We start from the raw sequence: 26,595 nt of genomic DNA, 5'->3' as shown, positions 1-26,595 counted from the left end.
GCGCCACCGGGATATCTGTTCTGCTGTATAAAAATTCTTGATTGAATATAAAAGAGGTTTTGATTGCAAATCTCTTAATTAGTCAAAATTGATTTCTTCTAACCATTTTGAAATTCATTAGATTAAAAAGTAATATGTGATCCACTATTTAAATAATCGTTTCCTCAGAGTGGGTGTGAGCCAACCGTTTAGGCGGTCATCGTCATCATCACTTCAGCTGCTTTTTATTTCATTGATAACGGAAGCGATGGCCGAGTGTATTGGTTGGAAAACGCCAAGCCTAGGCGTCTATGCATTTGCAGCCTCCACAAAGGGCTGTGCTAAGACATTTCGCCAGACCGCTATAGCAAATCACGAAGCCAGACAGGCACTTCGCGAATCTACGATCGCGCACAATGTGACCCGCCAAGTCGAGCTCTTTACTCCTGGAGCGCGCCACCGCTGCCACCCCATGGTTGTCGCCATGGAGATGATTCGCATGAAGCGTCTGTCAACGACAAAGAGCAAACAAGGGCATATGTTGAGGCAACATCAGTCAAACGTCCTTCGAACAAAAGAAACGACAATATGCAGATCTTCGATGCTTGCGCAGACGATACACGCCTAGTGGCGTGTACGTGCTTCTCTTTCGAAGCTGTGACCTTCTCGGTATTATTGGATGTAAAGAAATTGGCCGCATTCCATGCAAAGGCCTCACCCCCCCCCCCCCAACACACACTCACCACCAAACAAACAAAGTAATCGCAGAAGACAGTAGATCCTGATGAATATTTTTTATTAACAGGAACACAAAAACCAAATAGAAAGCACACAAATTACGAAATGACTCGAAGAACTCGGTGAAAAACTGCCCAAAATGCGATCGACCTCCATTAGCAACTTTTGAAGGAGAATGAAGATCACATAAGCACAAATGGACTTAATGAAAAGGCTATCCTTCTGGGATGCTTCGAACATGAACAAATACAGGGCATGAAAGAAGAAAAAGTGAAGAAAATCTGCGCTGGCAGAATACAAAATACAAAGTGAATGATAGCGGCGCCGTTAACGCTGTTTCCTAAACTTTTTTGTTCTTTTCCCCCTGTTTACAGACACTTCCACGACATCATTCAGAAGAAACGTCCTCGACATGCTTTGCGCTCGAGTCTTACCAGCAAGAGAAGAAGCGCCGTGACGCGCGTACAACGCCAATAGCGCAGCGACTTCTAGTCGCCGTCGTCTCCTAGCTTGCATTCAATTTCTTCATCGCGGCGCGAAGCGCGAGGAGAGCGTCTCGTATCGACCGCGTCGTCGCGCCGTCCCGTCTCGCTCGAGTCGACGACGACGCCGCTGGCACGTGAACTGAGCGCCGCCGGCCCTTGTTCGTCGGCTGTCTGCTGCGCGCCACCGCCGCCATCTTGGGCACCTTTTCCGACACCATCGAACGTCATCCCCGACCATTCTGCCTCGCGGTCCATCTCTCCGCAGTCTGGACCGCTAGCGTCACGTCCCGCGACGGAGTCCGAGGTCACCCCATCGCTTCCGAACGTTACGTCATTTCGAAAAGAGACCTCAACGTCGCCGCCCGTTGCTTGGCCCCCCGAAGTACCGTGGTCTTCTGAAGCTCCGCCCTTGTCGGTGCACTGCTCGATCAGGCGTCCCTCTTCTCTATTCTTCGCGACACAGGCCTGTTGAACCACGACGTCGCTGGCACCTGGATAATCAGCGTCGTCCGTTCCTTTCTGCTCACCTAATTTGGCACTAAATGTTGTTCGATGCACCGACTGGTCCGCGTTGGAATCGGACATTTCGTCGTCCGTGTTCGAGCCGTCCACGAAGACGCGCTTACGAGGGTGGCGGGCAACCCTTTCATTACCTCCTTGCCCGAGTGCGCTTGACGTTTGGACGCCTTCGTCAACCTCCCCCTGCACCTGCTTTTGCTCAGTCCCACGCGCGACGGCGCCAACGTCGCGGTTGTCGCCCTCGCAAATCTCGTTCTCTCGCGACGTGTTTCCCGGAGGACAAGTACTGGACGCCGAACACTGCGCGATGCTGTCGGCCATGTTCTGTCGTTGGCGCCGCTTCGTCCGATGAAAGGGACGGGTCTCATCAGGCTTCGCTCCCCGTTCGCCGGAGCCTCCGGTCACTGTGCCCGTCGGTAAGTCGCCTCCTGGACCGTCCTGTAGCAGAGGGCGGAGTTGCTCACTGAGACGGCGGGCCATAGAAGCCAGATCCTCGGCCTTGGTCATCCCTCCACTTTCACTGTTGTGCAAGTCGGTCTCTGCCGACGACGCATGCACGGCGATGCTGTTAGAGGACTTGCCGACCTCGAATTCGTCAAAACGGTCCGACTGGAGCGGCGCGTCCTCGTTCGCCAGAAACGGTTGGGAGATCACGTTCAACGCCGCCGGACGCTCGCTCGGCAAACGCCCTTCTCCCTCTTCATGAACGGAGCTGAATTCATCCGCGCGTTGGGGAGCCGAAAAGTTCAAGGCGTTCTTGGCGTTCTTCATGCGCACGATGGCGTCTTCGCAGAGAGCCTCCGCGTCCTCCGTAGAGTAATCACTTTCGTCGTTACCTGCGTGGCCATCTTCTATCTCGCTCTCGCATTCTTCAGAGTCCCACACCTCCTCGGCCTCTGGCCCCATGTTCCAGGCTGATAAGGCTGCCGCCCTGTCCGCCATGATGGCCGCAACCGTTCGCGCGGCATCCGCTTCTTCTCGTGCAGTTTCTTCTCCCAACGTCTCGACGCTAAATTGCAGCTCGTCTGCTACATTGAGGTTTCTCTCTGTGTTTCCCGGATCGAAATATTGCGAAGCTGCTGCAGCCTCTCGTTTCGTGTTGTCCGTCGCAGTCGGGCCAGCTGAATCACTCCGAACAATCCCCTGTACCACATTAGCGGTGGTCGCTGATTCAGTGTTCATCGAGGATCCCCGAAGCTGCCGCTTTTTTTCGCCAGCGCACTCGGTGGCCGAGTCCACTTTGCTCGGTGGCTGCTCCATGGCGTGAGAGCCCTTGTCATCGTTAGCCTTCAATGGTAGTGGCCGCTGCTGCCAGTTCACTTGCCGATCACCACTGATGTCTTCTGCACCTTCCGTGAGGTTGGGGAGCGAGACGGAGCATCGAGAGACGAAATTGCTGGGCAACGTGTTGTGTTCGCTGTTGTCAATGGTTGACAAGTCGAGAGAGTCGACCGACACGTCCGCCGACGAGGTCAGTATGGATGGACTGCTTGCGCACACTCTTCCCGAGACGCCGTCTTCAGCCTTCCAAGAATTTTTTCCCTCGCTGGTTGACACTGCACCGGACTTGGTGTTTTGTTCCACAAGAAGAATGCCCTCACTTTCCGCCTTCCCATCGGCGAGTGTGCTTTCATCACTAGGAATCGGCTGTTGCCCAACTTCACGCTCTTTGGCCGACAAATTTTCTTGTTCCAAGCAGGCCTTGACACGCTTGTCTGTGACTGCTGCATTTCCGACTCCGCCGTCCGCGTCAATGATGGCTACTGCATCTTCGTGATTTTCCAAAACCTCCAAAAGGTCTTCTCGGGGTGCTCGTTTCTCGCTGTCGGCGCCTCTCCTCTCTGCTGCTTCCACGACGCCGGGGAAGACCTCAGCAACAGCGTCGTCTCCATGCAGAAAGCGTAGCAGTTCGAGCCCCGTGCCGCCACCTACGCCTCCGGCTGCCGAGTCGCTGGACCACCGGAAGACCAGCTGTACACCGTCGTCTTCCGGTTCGTTTTCAATGTCAGAATCGTAGAGCGACTGATTGGTGTAAGGCGTGTCCCTGACCAGGTTGAGCAGCTCGTCGAACGTCGGCCACTCCTCGTCGTTTCCCTCGGCCGCCATGCGTTCAAGACGCGTGTTCCACGCGTCGCGCATATTCTTCCTAGCCTCCCTAAAGATCATTTGGTTCACGTGGCTGCCATCTTCCGCGCTGCGGTTGCCACCGTCGTGCCCTCCATTGCCGCGGCGACCGAAGTCATTGTCGTTGCGGTACTGGCCGCCACCCCGCTGACGCCACTGGCCCTCATCGGCGGGTTTATAGCCTCCTCCGTGGTTGCGTCCGCCAAAAGAGTTCTGACCGTGCTGCCCGTGATCGCCACCGCCGTCTCCGCGGCACCCGCCGCGTCTGGAGAAGTTTCGGTTGTTGTCGCAGCGATTGTTGTACTGGTTGATTTTCTGATAGTAGCCACCGAAGCGGTCGTGGCCGCCGCCGCCGTGGCGATCGTCGTAGTGGTTGCCGCGGTCACCGTTGTGGCGGTTCCCGTTGTTCCAGTCGCCATACCTCCAGTCTCCCTGTCGGTAGTTGCGGTCGTTGTTTCCCCTCCGCCACTGATCGTCGTGCAGTCTGTTGTTGCGATCGCCGTTAGCTTGCCGCGCGTCTCGTTTTTGCCGCCAGTCCTCCATAGCTGCGCGACTTCGGTTGTACGGCGTGCCTTCGCCTGCGTAAGATGGGCGGGAAAGGAACATTCAACATGTACTTTTCCAAAAGCAATACTGATGCAATACGTGGAAGAAAAAAAAAACATGAGTATCGGATGGAAAGACTTACAAGAAATGGGTGCATATACGTGCATGTGCACAGAAGTATAAAGGAAAATGTAAACTGAAGGCCTCGTTTTTTTGTTAGACACAATATTAATGGCAGTCTGTTAGTTCGCATTAATACACTTGAGCATGATATACGAACTCGCCCACATCTAGGTCTGTCTACTTCAGAAGGAATACATGAAGGTAAAACGTCAAGTTAAGCCGACCAACACTCACATCCTCGCAATTGCTGCGAGACCTATCAGTCACGTGACATGCGTCATCATTCTGATCCCTTTCCAGACAGCATTCACACAACAGTGGACAATGCACGCTACAAGCGGCATTGAACCGAGATGATGCCAACCGTGACTTGGGCTTTCGTAGTTTCACGAATCGCTCCGCGCGGACCGATGGGGGATGCGCGAAAAGGTGACGTATGGTGACGTGGTACGCGATCCCCGGGTTGAGTCGCGCCTTCGTCTGTCGTGTGAATAAAGCTTTAGCTGCGTAAATTCAAAAAACCGGAAGCCGTCTAGGACTTGCGTTTGTAAGCAGCGAGAAGGCCTATACATAAAGAAAAACGAGAGAAAGGGCAGGAGCCTCGTACCGATGCCGAATATGTGCGTCGTGCGGCCGAACGTGGCCTCCATCTTGAGCGCGTGACCGTTGAGCGTCGTTCCGTTCAGTTCCTGGATGGCGCGCTTGGTGTTGTCGTCCGAGTCCAGGAGCACGTAGGCGAACAGGAAGCTGGTGTACTCCGGACGCCGGACCAGCTTCATTCGAAGAACCTGGCGAAGGTATAGGCAAGCTCAGTTAGTCAGGAGTCTAACCCCTCAGGGCTTTGCACTGTATAGGTTGGTTGGTTTGGTTGGTTCCTCAATAACTTGGTGCAACCCACCTAGGGAGATAGGTCATGAATAGGACGGTGCCTTGCTTTTAAAATTATTTCACTTCTTGAAAGGAAGGGTAATATAGGTAATAATTTAAAGGTGTTGGATTTCTAAAAAAACCTTGAAAAGGATAACATAATAAACACAAAAACGTCTATACATAAAACAACTGAATTTAGCTATGTTTAGCATTCCATTCTTTTAGATTATCGTAAGAAATATGTAACAGCTGTAAAAACACTCCTGTGGCTAAAACCAAATGCGATTGTGCCTAATCAAAGAATCACCGGAAGTGACAAGTTTAAGTCCTACTTTCGTAGGGGTTCTTCTAGTAGTATTTTGCTTTGACTTGAATTTTCGGCATGACAAAAAGAAGTGCTCCAAAGATTCATTCTCATAACAGTGACCGCACAAAGGTGACCGTGCCAGACCCGAACGGTGAAGGTAAAAGTTCAATGAAGGGACTCGACAACGCAGCCTTGTAATCACTATTTCTTCCTTTCTGGATGAACACCACTTGTTCTTCGAAGGGAACTTTAGCTATAGATAGTCTGATAGAAACAAAGCAAATTTTTTGAAGTTATTTGCCGATGTGCGTTTTTCAAAGCGTGCTGCTGTGATATATTCAGAAGTCGGCAAAATAGGTAAAACAGGACAGTCAAGGGAAGATACAGCTAGTGCATCTGCATGCTCATTGAGAGCTAAACCTGTATGGCCTGGTACTCAAACTAGTCGAACGAGTCGCACATGTCTAGGAATGTGCGAGTAGAACGTTTCTAAGGTACACGAAAAAGTTGGTGAGTTTAAGGCAGTACAGACAAAGAGACAGTCTGTTAGAACAATCACCGCTGATAGATCTTAGGGCACTTTACGAAAAGCAAGGACTATTGCCAGTAGCTCAGCTTGGTAAATAGGGGTAAAGTCGGGTAATCGAATTTAGAAACCGCAATCTAGAGAGGATGATATGATCCCTACGGCAGCGTTCTCTTCATAAACGGAAGCGCCAGTCGCTATCACAATGCATGTTTCTAGATTGGCCAAATGATCTTCCCAATTGCCATTTATATACTGATATGGTAACTTCTTTGCATTAGTGGGATATATATCATCAATTTCAATCTTACTTGCATCTACAGTGTTGAGTACAAATATTTCCCGAAGGTTAACTCTTAAGGGGTCCAAATGTTTTTGTGTAAATATTACTTGAGGGCACCGTAATTTAGAACATTGGTGGCTGAAAATGAGGTCTGCTGGTTAATGAAGACATACTGTGACCTCCCCTGAGGTGATGCAAAGATTTTAAGGAATGTTTGTACAGTTAGAATATGAAATCTTTCGACAAGATCAGGCAGGCGAAATTCTTCATATAAGATATTTTTCGCAACTTATTTACGAAGCCTTAGAAATAAGCATAACGATTCGCGTTCTAACAGAATTAGTGGTCGATCTCTGTAAGCCGGAGCGTCAGAACACAAAACACAGCAGATTTCTAATATCGGTCGAATGTAGATGCAATATATCATGATGAGCACGTCTGTACGCAAACCGCCACAATAATTACTGAACCTGCGCATCATTCCTACGGCACGTGCTCCTTTAGCAGCCATTTTTTTCTATGTGGGACTTCAGTTAAGTGTTTCGGTGTAGGTTACCCCCAAGTACATAACTGACTCGACCTGAGGTATGACGTCTTGTTGGTAGATTAGTGAAATTCGCACTGGGGCATTTTGTGTGAAAACTATGATTGTGCTTTTGTTAACATTGAGGGATAGGTTGATATCCTCTAGCCACGTTTCCAGCCTATTTATGCATGTCTGCAGAATCAGGTACAGTGTGTGAATGTCCACCGACGCAGCAAAAAATGCGATATCATCGGCATACACATAGACGTGTGCATCTTGCTGTATAGCAATAGTGCATAGTAGTACATTAAATAATAAGGGCGGTAGTGCTGAACCCTGCGGTAGACCTCTCGTTCGCCTATATATTGAAGAGTTGACACCAGATTGCGAGCAGTAAAATTCGATATCACTTAAGGAAGCATGGATCCAGGCCACAAAGTATTGAGGCAGTCCTAAGTTCTGAAGTGAATCTAGAAGTTTCACATGCTCCACGCTATCATAGGCTTTTGTGATATAGTTTACCAAAGCGGAGTATTGTTTCTGATATAGAGCAAGCTGAATTCTGCTTTCGATATCAACGTGCGCACACCAAATAGAGCAACCACATCTGAATCCAACTTGACATGGGCTCAGTGCCAGTTTTTCTGACATCCATCAATTTATACGTCTATATAAAATTATTTCGCCGAGTTTTACTAGGTTCAATGTAAGTGCGATGGGCCTGGTATTATCTAAGGTAAACCCAGCGCCTTGCTTTTTAAATAATAGAATAACTTTTGCCGTTGTCCAATCGGGTGGACTCCAAGAGCTTCTAAGTGAGTCATCAATAATTTCAAGTAGAATAAGCGGGTATATTTTATGTATTGATTTAATCACCTAGGTCGTCATGCCATCAGGACCAAGGGTAGAATGGGGTAGTGTTCTGACTACGTTTGCTAGTTCTGCAGGTATGACCTCTTCAAAATCCTCAGCCCTATGGGGTACTGGGCTTGGTATGATGAAATTGTCGTAAAGTGACTTTTTAGGCCCTGAGCTTTATCTTCGAGAAAGGCCCTCAGTTCAACTGGTGATGACACTGCAGATTCTACATTTCTTAGAACCGGAAGAACTTTATTTCTCTTCAAGCGAAGAAGTGCTTTTCTATTGACCGGCTTTGAAAGGAACTCGCATCGTTCGTTGTTAAATTTGTCTTTCGCATTAGCAATGGTTCTCTTAAGAATAGCGGCTATATACTTATAATCACTGCAGTTCCTGGGACACTGCTTGAAAATTATTTTTTTCCATGCAGCTTTTATTAATCTATAAGCCCGCGAACAGTCTGCATTCAACCAAGGGTTGGTAGAAGGTTTAAAGCTTTCAATGGTGAGTTTCGAATTATTCAATGAGTCTTTTAAAATGTCCTTATTCTGATGGCGTCTAGTTCCACATCATTCGTTCGGTTAGACGAATCACCTCGTAATAATTTATCAATTGTATTGAAGCTTACATGCGTAAGCGATGATCGACTCCTGGAGGCTACTGGGCATACCACCTCGAAAAACGCATGCATATGGTCGTTACTTCTTCCCGAGTTATTCACAAATCATGATAAGATGCACAGGTTAGTGTTAGAAAAAGTTAGGTCAAGCACCGAGGAGGACTGATTACACATAAAAGTAGGAGTTGTTGTGTTTATGCATATAAAGTTATTTTTGTTCACTCAATCCCATACACGTCTGCCATTAAAATCAGTTTTGAAGCCCCACGAAATATGATGAGAATTGAAGTCACCCACTAATACAGTATCTTTTTGGCAATAATAAACTGCAGTATCGAGAACGGAAGAATTTAGAACACCCGCAGGAATATAAGCATTAATGAATGATAATGGGAGAAACCCGGAAATAGCAATGCCTTATGCTGAAATCTCGCTTTCTGAAGTCATTGACTGATATATAATTTAGTTCTATGGGCGATATTGGATGAGATAAGTATTACCAAACCTCCACCCCGATTTGGGCAGTCTAGACGAAATGTGCGGTAATTTTTGTTCCTAAAGTACTCATTTTCTGCAAGCCAAGTTTCTTGTAAAGCAACAATATCAGGAAAATGATGATCGCAATGATTAAGTATGTAGCTTCTGAAAAAATGGAGCGGCAATTCCACAGTAGTACTATAAATTTCCTATTCTGAAGAGATACCAGCAGCACTCACTGCTTTCTTTAAAATGCCATCCTTTAAAATATTCTTTTTTGATTGATTTTCCTTCTGATATTTCTTATTTCTTGACTTGGGACTGCGCCCCGTCGCGTTGGTCTAGTGGCTAAAGTACTCGGCTGCTGGCGGCTTCATTTCCGGTGGAGGCAGAAATGTTGTAGGCCCGTGTTTTGAGATTGTGGTGCACGTAAAAGGACCCCAGGTGGTCGAACTTTCCAAAGCCCTCCACTACAGCGTCTCTTATAATCATTTGGTGGTTTTGGGCCGTTAAACCCTGCATATCAATAATCAATTTGATTTGGGACTAACTAAGAAGCATTCTGCTTCAGGAGAAGCACGTCGTTTAGTATTTCTTGAGTCAGAGTCCATTTGTTCTGGTTGTGAGACATGGGAATGGGAGTCTGAGCTCCAATCTAAGTCCTGTACAAGAGGCATAATTATTCTACCACCAGAGTTCGGCGTGTCTGGATTTGACTTAGAAGGGCCTGGTTCCGATGGAATATCAGTAACCTCAACTCGTGAGGGTAGAGAAGGGGGCACGGTAGGTTGGTTACCTCCCTGCAAGATACGAGTCAACTGAGTGCACACTATTTGTGCCAATGACTCCGTTAGGCTCACGAATAGAGACTCCATAGGCTTCGTCATGACCCTTTCCACCGTTGATGTTATTGAATCAGGCAACGACGACTCATGCATCTGGTTTGCCCGGTTGGCAACGGTGGCATAGCCACGTGAGCGCTCAGAGAGCATAGATCAGGCCTCACACCGGGAGCACCGTTCTTGTTCGATGATCTTTTGTAGTTGCAACTCATATGTCCTCATGGGGCAACTTTCAAAGTCAGCTGCGTGATTTCCTCTGCATAGACAGCATCTCACATTTTAGGAGGGTTTGCGTTGGTCAGTACATGTGCGACATTTCGCATCACAACGATTGCCATCCTAGGCTCTACTTGTACTTTCACTTCATACAAAGACGAAAACCTTCAATGCCTCACGAGAAGGAAAGCACGGCGTGACGTAAATAACAAACAAATAAAAAAAGACACTACTCTTACACCCGGTGTGAATAGTTGAGTAAAAAAGTGGCAAGGAACGGCCCCAGTGTCTCTTGTAGTGTATATCGCGCGGATAGGTAAGTGGGTATACGCATTCGCGGGTCGCTTTGGGCGCCGCGGACACGAACCGCTGGTGCCTCTGCTCGGAGTCGGAGTTCCCGCTTGCTAGCAGATCGATCGATCTGCTAGCAAGATCGATCCGTCCGTCCGTCCCATCCCATCCCATCCACCCATCCCAATCCCAATCCCAATCCATCCATCCATCCATCCATCCATCCATCCATCCATCCATCCATCCATCCATCCATCCATCCATCCATCCATCCGTCCGTCCGTCCGTCCGTCCGTACGTCCGTCCGTCCGTCCGTCCGTCCGTCCGTCCGTCCGTCCGTCCTAGTGGTCTAGTGGCTAAGATACTCGGCTGCTGACCCGCAGGTCGCGGGACCGAATCCCGGCTGTGGTGGTTGCAGTTTTTATGGAGGCGGAAATGTTGTACGCCCGTGTGCTCAGATTTGAAGCACGTTAAAGAACCCCAGGTGGTCTAACCTTCCGGAGCCCTCCACTACGGCGTATTATGTGACGTGAATGTACGATGATGGTAAATGACACGTCCAAGCATGATAATCTTGATGTGCGGGTCATGTAAAACATGACTAAACGTTACGGTCATAGCGCGCTCACAGCCATTTCACTAGCTCCGCATAAACCGAATTCGGTATCAGGTGGCGTGAACAGACGAGGAAGGTAAATGACACTACGAAACATGATAATATGTTATGTATGTCATGTAAAACATGACTACATGCTACGATCGTAGCGTGCTCAAGGCCGCTTCGCTAGCTCTACATATACTAAATTTGGTGTCGCATGACGTGAATAGGCGACGAAGGTAATTGACAAATGCCGACATGATTATCATGGCATGTATGTCAAGGATGGCACAATTTACCTCCACCTCGTAACTTGGTGCTGCTGACTTTTAAAGTGACATATCATCCTTCCTCATTCGTACTTTGCATACCACTGATTCCTACAATACGTGGGATCTGCCAATTATTTTAAAACCAATTTAGTGGTATGTCATATCATTCTTTACTTGAATAATCTCAGCCGATTGAATAATTCATTTTCGTTCATATAAACCGTTACTTGAAGCTCTATGATCTCATCATAGAATTTCCGAGAATATTACAATAATAATACTATTATATGACACTCTATTATATAAACTGAGTTTTTCTTTTACATTCACCACGGGTTTAAATAGCCAATGTTCCGTAGTAGGTACGAGCCACTTGTAAAGGGTCAAGCAATTAAGCAAGCAAGCGGCAGTCACAGCCATAGCACAACCTGTTAAGCTTCGATGATGATAGTCAAGTGGCCATACCGGATGGTCCTCAACTTCGAGTCGTCTAAGGCAAAATGCGTAAGCCATGGCGTAAGCGGCCATGTGAACTATCGCTAATGCTGACATAAAATGTTTTTTTTTTTTTTTTGAGATCACTCTGTAGAAAGACAAGGTTATGTGGCGAAAGTTGCAGATGGAGTTTTTCGAAACCCCGTACTATAGAGGTAGTGGTTCGCAGAAGTTTTCTGGTCCCAGTGTGAACTTCTTGGTGAGGTGGCAACAAATTTAGTTCACATGGTGTGGAGATGTCCAAGCCAGAATGATATTTCACACACTGTAGAATTCTAGTAGGCCCTGCTCCGCAGCCCAGATTCCAATGTAAAGCAAAACATCATCACTAAAGTTCTTGTTTCTACCGTGTCGCAATGGATTCCAGCCGACGGCTATGGGCTAGGGCCATACCGGATGGTTCTTAACCTCGAGACGTCTAAAGCAAAATGCGTAAGCCATGGCGTAAACGGCCGTCTGAACTATCGCTAATGCTGACATAGAATCTTTTTATGTCAATATCGTCAAATCAATCAATAACGTCAGGAAATGTCTGACGTTATTGACTGATTATTTTGAAATTGTTTCTCTCTCTCTATCTATTCAGTGCATCCGCTTTTCATTGCATAGCTGTTTAAAGAGGAACTGCATAACTTTAATAGGTAGTCACGGAATGAGTTCGCTAAAGGAGCTTATTGCTTCGCGAATCCACAGCTGCAAAAATTTTCAGGATCCATCAAGTACGAGCGGTTTTGCACAAGTTTCTCGCACGCCAAAATGACATTATCTCATCCCTGGTCGCGACAGAATCTAAGCACGAAGGGAGTGCACAGGAGAAGAAATGGCGTCACGCGCACCTCGTGACCTTCAGCATTTTTTTTTTGCTTTGATTGCGTGACTATTCAGTGCGATCGCGCACGCACGCGTGGACAAGTGACAGCCTCGCACGGCGGCCACAATAACGACCGAGCGTACCTTAATTGAATCAGCCAACCGCTTATACTAGGCCTGGGACGCAATGATTTTGAACCAGTAGCGTCATTTGTCGAGAGAAGATAAAGCGATTTTCGGCCGACTTTGATAATTCACTGCAAATTCCAGACCGCCTGCTGTGCTACAATATTCTGCCCGCGTGTTCTCGCAAGCCTCTACCGATCGGCCGCGTTTCCTGAACATGCCCAAGAAGTGATTGATTGATATGTGGGGTTTAACGTCCCAAAACCACCATATGATTATGAGAGACGCCGTAGTGGAGGGCTCCGGAAATTTCGACCACCTGGGGTTCTTTAACGTGCACCCAAATCTGAGCACACGGGCCTACAACATTTCCGCCTCCATCGGAAATGCAGCCGCCGCAGCTGGGATTCGAACCCGCGACCTGCGGGTCAGCAGCCGAGTACCTTAGCCATTAGCCACTAGACCACCACGGCGGGGCTGCCCAAGAAGTGTCCAGGGCCCCTGCCTTTAAATGAATGTTCACGCAACTATTGAAAAATACATCAGTGGCAGTACAAGGCAGTCTAACCTGCCTTTAGCCGCACTTTTCATTGTGACGTAACATTTTGATAGCGATAAAATGAAATAAGCTATGCACGCACACAAGACACGACGTGCGCAGCGGGGCACTCACCTCTCCGTAAGGCTTGAAGAGTGCCTTCAGCTGATCGTCCTCGACGTCCACGGCAATGTTGTTGACGTAGATGCCGTAATGCACCGACGGGGGAACCAGCGCAGGCTCAACACGGCCAGTGCTCATCTTGCCGCTCTGGAAGTTACCGTTCTTGCCACCAGGGGTAGCAGCGGCAGCAGCAGAAGCGGGGGTCTCGTCACCACCGGTAGCGTTGCCGCCAGCCGGAGTCGCGTTCGACGGAGTCGCTTCGGTTCCATTGGCCCTAACAGCTTCAGTAGCAACGCCAGTCGGGTGGCATTGAGCCCGTCCTTCGAACTCGCAGGTTCTCATGCCGTCGCCGGCGTCGGCATCGACAGTGTCGCCAGCGCTGACGCTCGGGGCGCTGTAGACGGTGCTGGCCGAGTGCTCAGTACTAACGCTTCCAGTGGCTACGACGACTTCGTTGCTGCCGTCGCCCGACTCGTAGCATCCGGTGCCGCCACCACCACTGTTGCAGTTGTTCACGTTGTCTGAATCGCGGTCATGCACTTCGCATACACTGCTGCTGCGAGCGTGTGCCGCGTCTAGGCTGCCTCCAGTTTCGTCCCCTGAAGGTCCTCGCGAAGCCCCTTCCGGGACCGCTGCCGCCTCAACTGGCACGGTAGCCATTGCACTCTTCTATCGAGTCGAGAAAGCACCACCTGCGCACGGTAATGGCGACTCGGTTAGCATGGCGGCTTCGTTCAAATGAGCACGTCGCTAGCACGGAAACGAATGGACCCACGCAGGTACAATAAAATTGCAATGTTTCGCTTTAAGAAACACCGAAACTAAAGAACATGCTCAAAAGGAACTTCTTAGGATTGTTGAATGAGGTCTAGATTCTTCCACACACACACACACACACACACACACACACACACACACACACACACACACACACACACACACACACACATACACACACACACAGATATATATATATATATATATATATATATATATATATATATATATATATATATATATATGTGACGCTTCACAAGTGAATGTGGGGAAGAAAGAGGAGGAAGACGAAGGGTCAGAATAAACTGGTGTTCTGACTGACGCCACGCCATGTCTTATCCGTTACACTAAGTCGACAGGATCTACCGCAGCAACATCATGAGCCCACCAAAGAAGATGATCAGCCTGCCGAAATACACCGGAGCTGAAGACGACGTCCCCGTTGACAAGTGGTTGCACCTCTTCGAAACGAAGGCGAGCAACGTCAGCTGGTCCGAACGAGATCGCATCGACTGCATCAGCGAGTACCTGGAAGGTGAGGCATTCCGCTGGTACCTCACCGAGATTTTCGACGCAGAAGATACGTGGGAAGGCATCAAAACAAGCATGATATCACGATTTTCTACACCTGTTAGCGAGCCTTTCCGCCAATTCATACACTGCAGGCTCAAAAGAGAACAGCGCATCAGGCACTACTACGAAGAGAAGACACACCTTGGTCGCCTCGCAGACTTAAAAGACGTTCACATAGTATCAGGATTGACTGATGGTGTACCTGAAGAGATCGAAAGGCGCCTCGCTGGATTGACGCTCACCACCCCAGCCAAGTGGCTTACTGCTGCGCTTCAAGCGGAAGACTCTGTCCACAGAGATGCTTCCCAACACTCGTCAAAACGGCAGCTCATGCGTCGAGAGCCTCATTCTACGCGACCATGGCTCCCTACAGGATTGATGCGCACCCCTCACAGTGAGTGCCGACATTGTCCATCTGCTGGTTTGCCAAATCAGTTGCACTGGCACAATGAGTGCCCTCGTCGTGAAATGGTGTCTGCTCTAACTGACAACCAGGGAAACGAAGAGGGCGGCCCAAAGGCTCATTAATACGTTTTGGTGCACTTGTGAACGGACACATGGTGAACGCAACTCTGGATACAGGAGCGACTATTACCTGTATCAATGAAGTTGTGTTCAAAAAACTCAAGCTACAGTTGCTCAAGGATTCATGCATTAGTGTCCAACAAGTCACCTCAACCACAAAAACTTTGGGCCGCGTACGCATACAGTTGGAAATAGGGAAGTTAAAGCGGGCAGTCCAAGCACACGTTCTACCAGGCATGAAGACTGAATTCTTGCTAGGCCTGGACAACGCCTCTTTTTTCAACCTATCACTGGATTTAAACACAATGACTTTGTTTCAAGACAACAAAGCTTTGCAGAATTCCTTTCAAACACAAAAGTGTGTCTTCAGCGCCGATACAACCCCTCTCCAAGCCGTTGATGTCACGCACCTTCCACCATCGCAACAAGCTGCTTTGAGAGAGGTGCTTCACAATTACGAAGACATTTTCTCAAAGTCTCAGGTGGACTTCGGATGTATCGCGGAGGAACGACACTGCATTGCCCTCAGCAACAACGTGCCTATCCACAGACCACCGTATCGATGCTCCCTGGCAGACAAAGAGGAAATTGTCAAGCAAGTGGACTTACTTCTCAAGCAAGGTGTAGTGCGTCCATCTTTTTCCCCATACGCGGCTCCAGTCATTCTTGCAGAGAAAAAAGGTGAAGGACGCACACGTTTATGCATTGATTATCTAAAGCTTAACTCTGTCACTGTGCCTGACTACCAACCTATTCCGCGCATAGACGATGTTCTAGACTACCTGGGAAAATCGAAATATTTTTCGACATTGTATATCACATCAGGCTATTGGCATGTCAAAATGAACCCAGAGGACATCCCAAAAACAGCTTTTGTCACGCCGAATGGCCATTATGAGTGGCTTGTTATGCCTTTCGGTTTGAGAAATGCTCCTGCTACATTCGAAAGAGCTGTGAAATCAGTTATCAGAAAACATAACTTAAAGAATGTCGTTAATTATTTTGATGATATTGTAGTCTTCTCCGACACATTTACTGAGCACCTACAGCACCTCCAAGCTCTCTTGCATGCCCTAAAAATGGAGAATATAAAACTTAAATTGAAGAAATGCCATTTTGCCCAAGATTCTATTGAATATCTGGGTCACAGAGTGTCGCACGGTACAGTGTCGCCTATACGAAGAAACATAGAAGCTGTTTTGCGATTCCCAAGACCGAAATCCCCGAAAGAGCTTCAGCGTTTTTTAGGCACCACCAACGTTTACCGCCAGTTTATACCGCACTTCAGTGACATAGTTTTCCCACTTACGAAGCTGTTGAAGAAGGACACACCATGGGAATGGGATTCCTCATGTGAACAAGCCTTTGAGAACATGAAATACTGTCTGACCAAAGAACCCATTTTACGAATTTTTTCTTGCGAGAAACCATGCATTCTTTATTGCGACGCATATAACGTAGGCGTAGGTGCAGTTCTGAAGCAAAGAGATCATGATGGTAAAGAACACCCCGTTGCCTATCACTCGCGTAAGCTACTCGCGCACGAATTAAATTATGCCATTACAGAGCTCGAATGCCTCGCTATAATTGACGCTGTTGACAAGTGGCACTGCTACTTACATGGACGACCATTCACTGTTGTCACCGATCATGCTGCTTTACAATGGCTCAGAAACATAAAAAACCCACATGGCCGGCTCTTTCGATGGTCTTTGAAGCTGTCGATGTATGACGTTAACATTCGACATCAAAAAGGCAGCGAAAACATCGAGGCGGACGCATTTTCCCGAAGCCCTATGGTTCAACTCCTTTCATTACCAGAACTTCAAACTTACCAGGATGACCACCCTCGCTGCAAGTACACAACGGAAAACGGGGTCACTATCGTGACACGTAAGGGAATTCGCAAAGTGTACGTTCCTCTCAAGCTTCGACTGGGCCTTCTGCAGAAAGCACACTGTCAGTTCGGACACGTCGGAGTAAAGAAAACTCTGGGCTTGTTGTCATCATCCTACTATTGGCCGGAAATCATCACAGACGTTTCATCCTACGTCCGCCACTGTGACATATGTCAGCGTTGCAAGAAGCCGAAAACCAAGAGATTCGGATCTCTCGAGTCACTGCCACCTGCAGAACAACCCTTCGATCTTTTAGCAATGGACACTATAGGTGGCTTTTCAGGATATGGCTCGACAAAGAAGTTTATTCACTTGGCGATCGACCACGCTACGCGGTATGTCTGGGCGTTTCCCCACAAGAACGAAACTTGTGACGCATACATTTCGTGCATCACCGCCATCTTTGCAGCAGGAAAACCCAAGAAGTTCCTATCTGATCGTGGACCAGCTTTCACAGCTGGAAAATTCAAGCAGTTTCTAAAACGCAATGGTGTCCACCAATTGTTCACATCTTCCCAACACCCTCAATGTAATGGCATGAACGAACGTACAAATCAGACTATTGTAACCCGGCTAAAGTGCAAAATGAATGAGCAGCCACAGAAGTCTTGGGTCAAACATCTTTCGGATGTTGTCGATGAATACAACAGAACCCCACATGAAGTAACACGATATCCACCATCGTACCTAATGTATGGAATTCCTTCATACGACACAATTTTAGACGCACCAATGGAGAGTGTGCAAGAAGCAAGGAAAAGTGCAATCAAGAACACGCTTGCCTATCATGAGAAGAACAAGATAATCTACGACAAAAAATTCCTACCACAAGACCCCCAACCTGGTGAATTGGTCCTCTACGAAACACCTTGGCAACCGAACAAAGGAAATCTCAGTTCAGTCATGGAAGGACCTTACACAATTCTTCGCAGAGTCTCTCCTGTGAACTATGAGATCGACCGATGTGTAGCTCCGTTAAGCAGAACTACTGATATTGTGCACGTCAACAAACTGCGTCGTTACTATTGTCCCAATAAGTTGACGCTCTCTCGGGGGGAGGGGGAAACGTGTGACGCTTCACAAGTGAATGTGGGGAAGAAAGAGGAGGAAGACGAAGGGTCAGAATAAACTGGTGTTCTGACTGACGCCATGTCTTATCCGTCTTTCCCTACAAGATTGATGCGCACACACACACACACACACACACACACACACACACACACACACACACACACACACACACACACACACACACATATATATATATATATATATATATATATATATATATATATATATATATATATATATATTGTCGCGTACCTTTTTTCAAGTTTTGTTATCGCCATGTTACACTAAATTCAGCGCAGACCACGCCTACGTTGTTAGAGAAGCTTCGAGGCTGATCGTTTTGTTAAGGTCACGCCCACTTCGGGAATCTTTCAGATTATTCTGGAAACAACGTCGCCGCTAGCGATAATACTAGAATGTTCGATGGCAAGAGCATAAATGCCGACACGCTTCGCCTCTAGTCAGTTGATCGACAGCCGATGCTCCGTTCGCCTCTATCAGTCCAAGACTGCTACTGTAGTCCCACTTTCCGTTTACAGGGCAGACACAGGTTCGCTGAAATAAAGAATTTATTATTCGACTCACAGTGTGCTCCGTTCATCCACGTCACGACCCCGTGACATCTGGTGGAGGTGCTGTTTTTTCCATGTACCGGACGCCCCCTTCAAGCCATGAACCCAGCCCACGCCGCGAAGACACTGACGCCAGCAACGAACAGCGAGTTAGCCGCAGGCAGCAAGGTCTTTTACCGTAGAAGGCTCAGAAAACCAAGACGTTGACGTCGACCACGTCGACCATGTCAGCGCCTGTTCCACTTGCACCACTCGTGCTCCGGCAACCCAAAGAGCCGCCAACTTTTCGCGGTTCGCCACTGGAAGACCCGGAAAACTGGATCGAAAGGTTCGACCGCGTCGCCGCCTTCAATGACTGGACAGACGATGACAACCTGCGGCATGTGAATTTCGCCTTAAAAAATGCTGCTCGGACCTGGTTCGACAATCGAGAGCGAAGCCTTACAACGTGGGACGTCTTTCGCGCCTGGTTCCTCACCACTTTTGCAAGTGTGGTGCGCAAGGAGAAGGCCGCAGCTCTTCTCGAAACCCGCATGCAGATGCCAAAAGAAAACGTAGCGCTATTCACAGAAGAAAGGATTAAACTCTTTCGCCACGCTGACTCCGACATGTCCGAGGAGAAGAAGGTCCGTCTGCTCATGCGATGAGTAAAGCAGGAACTCTTTGCCGGGCTGATCAGAAACCAGCCAAAGACGGTCGCCGAATTCATTTCAGAAGCATCTACGATAGAGAAGACGCTCGAGATGCGCACGCGGCAATACAACCGTAGCTTCTCGTCTACCAGGTACGCCGGCATTGAAGCGCTTGGAACCACCCCCTTGCGTGAGACGATCCGAGCGATCGTGCAAGAGGAGCTGCGAAAATTACTTGCTTCAGCGCAGCGTCTCGTGGAATCTATCGCGGAGGTCGTACGCCGAGAAATCCCGCAATCGCTGGGCGTTCTTCAGCCACAAAGAGCCGCAGCTGCAAGTCATGAGCTATGCTGCTGCAGCCCGCCGCCACGACCCTCCTCCACGCGCACGACATGACGGCGCCCCGTCGCACTTCCGTCGCCAGACGCCACCACCGCCACCACCACCACCGACGTCCTACCGTTCGCCAGCGGGCCAGCGGAGCGCGCCAAGGAAATCCGACGTTTGGCGCGCGCCCGACAACCACCCGCTCTGCTACCACTGCGGTGAGGCCGGGCACATCTATCGCCGTTGCCAGTACCGACAGAAGGGTGCTTCGACGTCAATGCGCCGTGTCCACAACGCGGTGAACGACCGCATGACATCGTCGACTACTTCGCGCGAGTGTAGTCGACACCCCGACGACCTTATCGTTCGCCGTCGCCAGGCCACTACGCCTCACCGCACCGCGGGCAGTTAGTTCACCGGCCCTGCTCGAGGCCGATCTCCGAGCCCTTACTCGGAAAACTAAGGGCAGCAACCGATGGAGGTGCGGCAGCTGTGCGACGAACTGCCGAAGATCCTCCGACGAAGTTCTGCCATCAGCCTGGCCAGAGCGGTTTCGAACGCGGTTAACTAAATTTCCGAATTAGGTGCCTAAAGATCACTTGGCCACGTTAGTTTCGTCGGCGTGGAATGGGAACGGCAACGGACGCCGAGCAGATGGTCGTATTTTTTTTTTTTTTAGGAACGAAGCTCCTTATGGCGTGGCTTGTGCGTCCCTCGTAGTACGTAACCACTAGTGGCACATACCCGAAATAGCGGTCCTTACAATGTCTGCTGGATGGGGGCACTTGTATATGATGAATACATGATGAAAAGATGTGAGATGGCTGTGCTTGGAGTTTTTTCTAGACATATGGACGGACGAACGGACTGACACACGCACGGATGGGCAGACAGAGGGGCGCACGGACGGATGGACAGACAGAGGGATGGCCGCAAAAAGAGATGGACGGACAGACAGACGAATGAACAAACGGACGGATGCACCAAGGATCACACAGATAGGCGGATGCAAGAACGAATGGACAGACAGACTGACGAACGCTGCGCCCCACCGATCATCATTCACTCCGTGGATATGCTGTGATCTTTTTTTTTCTACGCTATCGCGTTAAAGAACTCGTTCTGCGGGAATTCTGGCGCGGCGTCGTTGGTAGTGAGCGAGAAATTATCTTCTCCGTGACCGAAAAATTGAAAAAAGTTGCATATAAAACCCAATAAAAAGTGCCCGTGTCTGTGTGAGGATAGAACCCAAGCCGTTTTGCGTGGCAGCCACGCGTCTGCTTGGAAATACAGGGAAAATAATTTCCTGTGCTAGGTAATGCAGTGAGGACAACACTCTAACTTGACAAACACACGCGCCCAGTAAAGAGGCTTCGCAATACAAGTAATATCGTGGTAATGTTGCATGGTACAAGCTGTCGAGCGTCATAACATGCGAGTATTATAACGATCTTGTGGTTTAAAGGGCCACTGACCAGGCCCCATACCAAATTTTAGTTAGACAGCGGAAGTGGTTGCGTGTCCGGTGATGAACATTTTGCCACACAATTTTTTTGAAAGGGTTCATCACAAGCGGAGGAAACAGTTTTTTTTTTTTTTTTTTTTTGAAGCGGCGCGAAATGACGATGAGAGGAGGCGAACTCGAAACCCTTGCCGCTTCTCCGCGTAGCCTTCGCGAGCCAAATCTCTTCCCCACCCTCTCCAGCATACGACCATGAGGTGACGTGCGCATGAGGTGCACAAACAAGTCCAACCCCTGAGAACGCGAGCAGCGTTGCTTTGTTGACCAGCGTTATTTTGTGGTCTTCTGCCCGTTTCTGCGGGATGGTTTGTAAACGCTGGCTTAGACGCGGTAGAGTACATGAGCACAATGAGTGCACGAACGCGTAGGAGCGTTCCACGGGGGTCATCTGCTCAAGTGACCGCGGGGACACGAACGCACGCGAAACGCTGGCCTATTAGCCTCGCATCTCGTAGCATTTCACGAAAAAAAAAATGAAAGAAAGACGCGCACAATTTTTATTGCGTCTCATTATTTATTTCAAGTTTCATTAACCTCTTAAAGCAACAAATACATAAACTACGCATGTTGTGTTAAATACTTTTTTGACATGTCACGTGGTATACTGTTGACAACGTCAGAGCAGAGTCGTCTACGTAGAGGACCAACGTCATTGCATTGCCGTGTACGTAGGGCCATTCCTACGCGCACGTCATGCCCTCATTCTCTAGGCGTGCGCCGGCTGAGGAGAGGGGGAGCAGCGTTCATCTTGAAATTGGACCCTTTTCCGTGGCGTGTGGCGTTGCAAATTTTGGCAGACGTGATCATGAACACTTTGTCTACGCATTGCGCGTGTCAGCCCAAAATTGTCAAACCTAGTGAGTGGCCCTTTCAAGCCGGCCAGCCGTTACAAGAGACACAGACGTTACTTCACGTATTCTCTTAATCTACGTAGTAGGTTCACAGCGAGTCTAAGACATTTCACGCGCATAATAGCTCGTGGTTTACGGCATGAGACTCATTACATAGAACGCAGCCATGTGCGAATGCTGCACTGAAACAAGTCACTTTAAAATTACCAGTTACAGTGCAGCAATCCACAATATGAGCATCTCGAGTAACGTCATATGCACTAAGTGACTCAACTATGGATTATTAGGAAGAGCATATCACTATCACGTTCAGCACGTAAAGGCGAAGCCTGAGGGTTTTTTTTTTTCTTTACGCGGAACATAATTCGCAGTGATAACAACATGCAAGCGAGAACTGCATGTTTGATGCGACGTGCCAACCAAGTACATTTCATTTTAGGAACATAAATGGCAACCTTGCTAGATTTTGTCTCGCGCCTGCTGCACAGCAGTATCCTATAGCGTGAACCTCTAACACAAACACCGCCCATGCATATATTTCCCGGCTGACCCTCGAAGTGGTATACGTCAGACGTGGAGCCACAGAGAATGGGCTACTGGTCAATCACGCCCGCGTAAAAGCACGTCCCTGTAAATGTATTGTACGTTGAACTATCTAACTGCAAATCATAGCAATGCCGCTACGTTGAATTTCAAATCGGTCACGCAATCGCAAAAGCTTGCCTTCGCCAGCACGCTGAAGCCCTTTTAATGCACTGAAGACATCAGTGGTTTAAATAACGCGTCAACGGGATCACTTCTTAGCACCGCTCCCGGAAGAGCACTGGCGGCGGCTCCAGAAATTCGGCGCGCAACGGACAAAGACGGTAGGGAATACGTACCCTTAGTCACTTGGCGCCGACGTCCTCTCCTAACAGCGATCACAAACCGGCGCCAGGCCTCGAGTGCTTGTCGCCACCGCAATCAGCACGACGTGCTAACAGCGAAACAAAGCACAGTTAACGAAGCACACCGTTGCAAGCCGCTGCACAGCGCAGTATTCACGGCGTTTCGACGACGGTTGCGACTCAAACTGAAAACCCCGTTCAAAACCAAGGGGTGCTCCTTGATGCCTTTCAATTGGCCTATAGCAGTCATGTGACACGATGCTGACATTCGATTGCCTCGTAGTGAACACGTGCTTTGACGCCGGCGGATGAGGAGGAAAGTGCGAGGGTGAAGGCGATGAGTTCGGGGGTTCGAGCCACGACGGAGCATGGTTGGAGCTGCCGCGAGGCGAGAACTGAAAACGCAGAGCTTTCCCGCCCTGATTCTCCGCCATGCTACGATTCTGTCGCACTGTGGCTAGAGTGGCTCTCTCTCCACGAAAGCGCGCGGTGCGCTCGGTTCGCTCGCCTTTATTAGATATAGTTGAGATGGGCCTCCGACGTTTTCTCTCTCTCTTGCGCGTCCGCAGCAGCAGTACGGCCGCAGCTTGCCAGCCATTCGCAATGGGAGGCTGCGTCCGTACCTTCTAAGCGCAAGCACTACCGTCTGGAGACTCGCCTGCTGGATTGAGTGCTGAAAGATCGTGTCGGCCGCCATCTTCGTTGCCACTGAAGCTCTCGCCGAGTGGTGCCCCGTCCTCGGACTCCATTGAGCGTGTCCCACATCTTTTCTATTTTCTCTCCTTTCTGTCGCTGCTGTGCGGTGAGTGCTCCCTGTACCTTATCATTCTACTATTTTAACGCGATAGTGTTAGAGAGCTCGTGTCGCAGAAATCCCGCCGTCGGCCTCGTTGGTTGTGAGCGAAAAATTGTCCGTGAGCGCAAAAGCAAGTTACAGAAATCACAGTGGGAGGCCGCTACCTGTTCACGCGTGCGTGCGCGATCTCACTGAAGAAGCCGCGCATTCGAATAAAAAAAAAAAGTGCTGAAGGTCAGAAAGCGTGGGTAACGTAGTTTCTTTGTCCCTGCCACCCCTTCATGCTTAGCTTCCAGCGCTTTCGTCGGGACGAGAGAAGAGAGAATGCAAGTGCAGCATGCGACAAACCTTCGTAACTAACTCTAGTCGCACGGGATGGATCCTTAAAATTTTAGTGGCTTTGAATTCGTGAGGCAATAAGCTATTCTAGTGAATTCATTCCATGGTTACCTGAAAAAGTGTTTCAGGGTCCCTTTAACGCATTTTGTTCGACAGGTGTCACGACGAAAGCGAGCCCATTCGGCGATTATAGGCGCTTTGGGAGGCCTCAAACCCCGTCGAAAAAGGCCTGGATAGTGCAGCCATCGCCGCTCTAAACACCCAGGAACTTTCAAACAGCTCTGAAAATGGACAACTACGTCCATACAGCGGAAAACATATCATGCCTTTCCAGAGGCGTTGATCAAGCAAACAGCAAACGCTAGATAATGTGCTGCCATCTGTGAGGCATTGTGAGACTCTTTATGGCCTCCGAGATAGCGAGCGCGCGGCGTGTGCCTTGGAGGACATGCGACTCTTGCTTTAGATAGAAAAACTGCATGTACCATTCGCACGCACGCGCTGGTACAATCTACTGTGTGCGTGTGAGTGTGTATGTAACAAAACATATTATTATGCACTTAGCGGTTGAAGGGCGCACTAGGGGCCGGATTTCACTATTGCGTTCAGCTTTTAAAGGCGAAGCTTAAGGGTCCCCCGCATTTTTTAACCTTCTCCCATCCCCTACAAGGCACAGCGCATGTCGCCAATAGGCAGACTGAAATTAGGTGCCTATTAGCGGCGAAGCTCATTATGTTGTGGGTTCGTCGCTCCTCTGTAATATGAGTAGTATGTAGTGACATCTAGTTTATAAGTTGCTCAATAGATAGCGTGGTTTGTATATGTCCTTTGGAATAATATCACTAGATGGTGTTAGTAGTAATTGCAACATATCCACGGAGTGAGTGACGATAAGTGGGACGAAGCGGCCGTCCATCCGTCCGTCTGTGCGTCAATCCATATCTCTGTCCGTGCGTGCCTCCGTCTATCCACGCGTCAATCCGTCTGGCTGTGCTTTTGTCCATCCGTCCGTCCGTCCGTGCGTACAGACAGCCGCTTCGCCCCACTCATCATGGTCCTTATTCACTCCATAGATAGGCTGTGACCCTTTTTTTTTTTCAAAAACCACGCATTAATTTTTCACTCGTCGTCTGACACGAAGAAAGTTTACCGGGACGTGGTTCGTTCTAGGGAGGACGTTTTTTTTTTTTTTTTCTAGTCAGAGAAAGGCATACTCTTACAAATCATGCGAACGCATGTGACGTCTCGAATATTTCACGAAGGCCGCTACTGGCCGAGGAACACACTCCGAACAGTACGAGACACGCAAATTTGTACACGACACAAATCAAAGTAGGATCGGCGCGAGTATTATGTCGATACTATTTGGGCGTCTCCGCCAGCATATATCGCTCCCAGACAACCTGAGCATATGCGTACTCCTGTGCCGACTGATCGAACGCGTTCACTCAGATAATACATCTTTGGAAATACTGTATTACACACGCACAAATACTCCTTTAATAAATGTCGGTCCGCCACCGAAATAGGTGAGCAGGAAAAAAAAGAAAGTGAAACTTACTCAGGCTTGCTCAAGAAATATATCTAGCGCTTTGGACTGAGTCAGACTGACACTCACTAAAACTTAATTCTGCCGGACTCTCTCGGACTCAGCTGGAGGCAAATTCAAACCGGCACGTTTCCAAATTTGCACATCCTGAGTAAAATGCACCCCTCGGCATACTCTCCTCTCTGCTCATGGTATTCATCTACAGCCACTCATACCACGTCACGTGGGAGTGTCAGGCCATTACAGCCTTACAACCAGTACAAAATCCAACAGCGGAGCGATGGGAGGAGCTGCTGGCCAGCGAGAACCTGGAAGATCAGTTGAGTCTGATCAACCGGGCCCGCAGAGCGGCTGCTGCAAGCGGAGCCCTGAACTAAGCCCCCCTCCCCCACCGCAAGCCAAGCATCTCCGAATACTCGGAGCTTCTCCGGAGAAAATTTCATGTAAATAAATAAATAAATACGTTTTCACCACCACCACCACCTCTCGGACTCACTCGCACTTAGAACCACGGCTCGATTTTACACCAACTGCGTCCGAGTGAGCCGACGCATCATCACCTATGGCCACAACGAGACACAATTCGAGCGAACACCGAGGAATTCTTCACCCCTCACTATTAAACTCAGTACTCACACACCAAAGCGTCTAGGAGTGATTGCTTCCTACTCGCTTACAAACGCAAACACAACAGAAAAGCAATGTAAACCACGAAGCGAATAACCCGAACTTGCTTTACGATACGTAAGCTCTTACCTTGTTTCGAAGCAGAAAAGCGGAAACTCGCTGACCGGTGTCCAAGGAACAGGCGTTGAGCAAACGTACGCGTCGCAACCAGCGCTCCAAATGGTCAAGCTTTTTTGCTTGGCAGGTCCCAGCTGCACTGGTCACTGCAGCCGCGTCTCAGCGCTGTCTTTCTGCGACCAATCGCGAGGCGGCGCGAGCCCGTGTTGCGAACGCCGACGTGCGTTTCGCGTGCGATGCT

General features: G+C 48.9%; 2 protein-coding genes across 2 annotated transcripts in view; one reads left to right on the top strand and one right to left on the bottom strand.

Annotated features, from left to right (window-relative positions):
* LOC142771850 (major facilitator superfamily domain-containing protein 4A-like) overlaps positions 1 to 26,595 on the top strand; it is a 421,560-nt gene that overhangs the window by 88,753 nt on the left and 306,212 nt on the right. The gene's annotated exons all lie outside the window — the stretch shown is intronic.
* LOC142771848 (uncharacterized) lies at positions 759 to 26,487 on the bottom strand. The gene is made up of 4 exons (XM_075873754.1): positions 26,367 to 26,487; positions 13,304 to 13,983; positions 5,122 to 5,302; positions 759 to 4,423 (listed from the first exon to the last, which is right to left on the bottom strand). Exons 2-4 carry the CDS (start codon positions 13,949 to 13,951, stop codon positions 1,206 to 1,208), a joined length of 4,047 nt encoding a protein of 1,348 aa, XP_075729869.1. The 5' UTR covers positions 13,952 to 13,983; positions 26,367 to 26,487; the 3' UTR covers positions 759 to 1,205.

The sequence above is a fragment of the Rhipicephalus microplus genome, chromosome 9, assembly GCF_043290135.1.
Source record: "Rhipicephalus microplus isolate Deutch F79 chromosome 9, USDA_Rmic, whole genome shotgun sequence".
NCBI lineage: Eukaryota > Metazoa > Arthropoda > Arachnida > Ixodida > Ixodidae > Rhipicephalus > Rhipicephalus microplus.
Note: the sequence above shows the minus strand (reverse complement) of the source record. Positions and strands in the feature narration are given on the sequence as shown.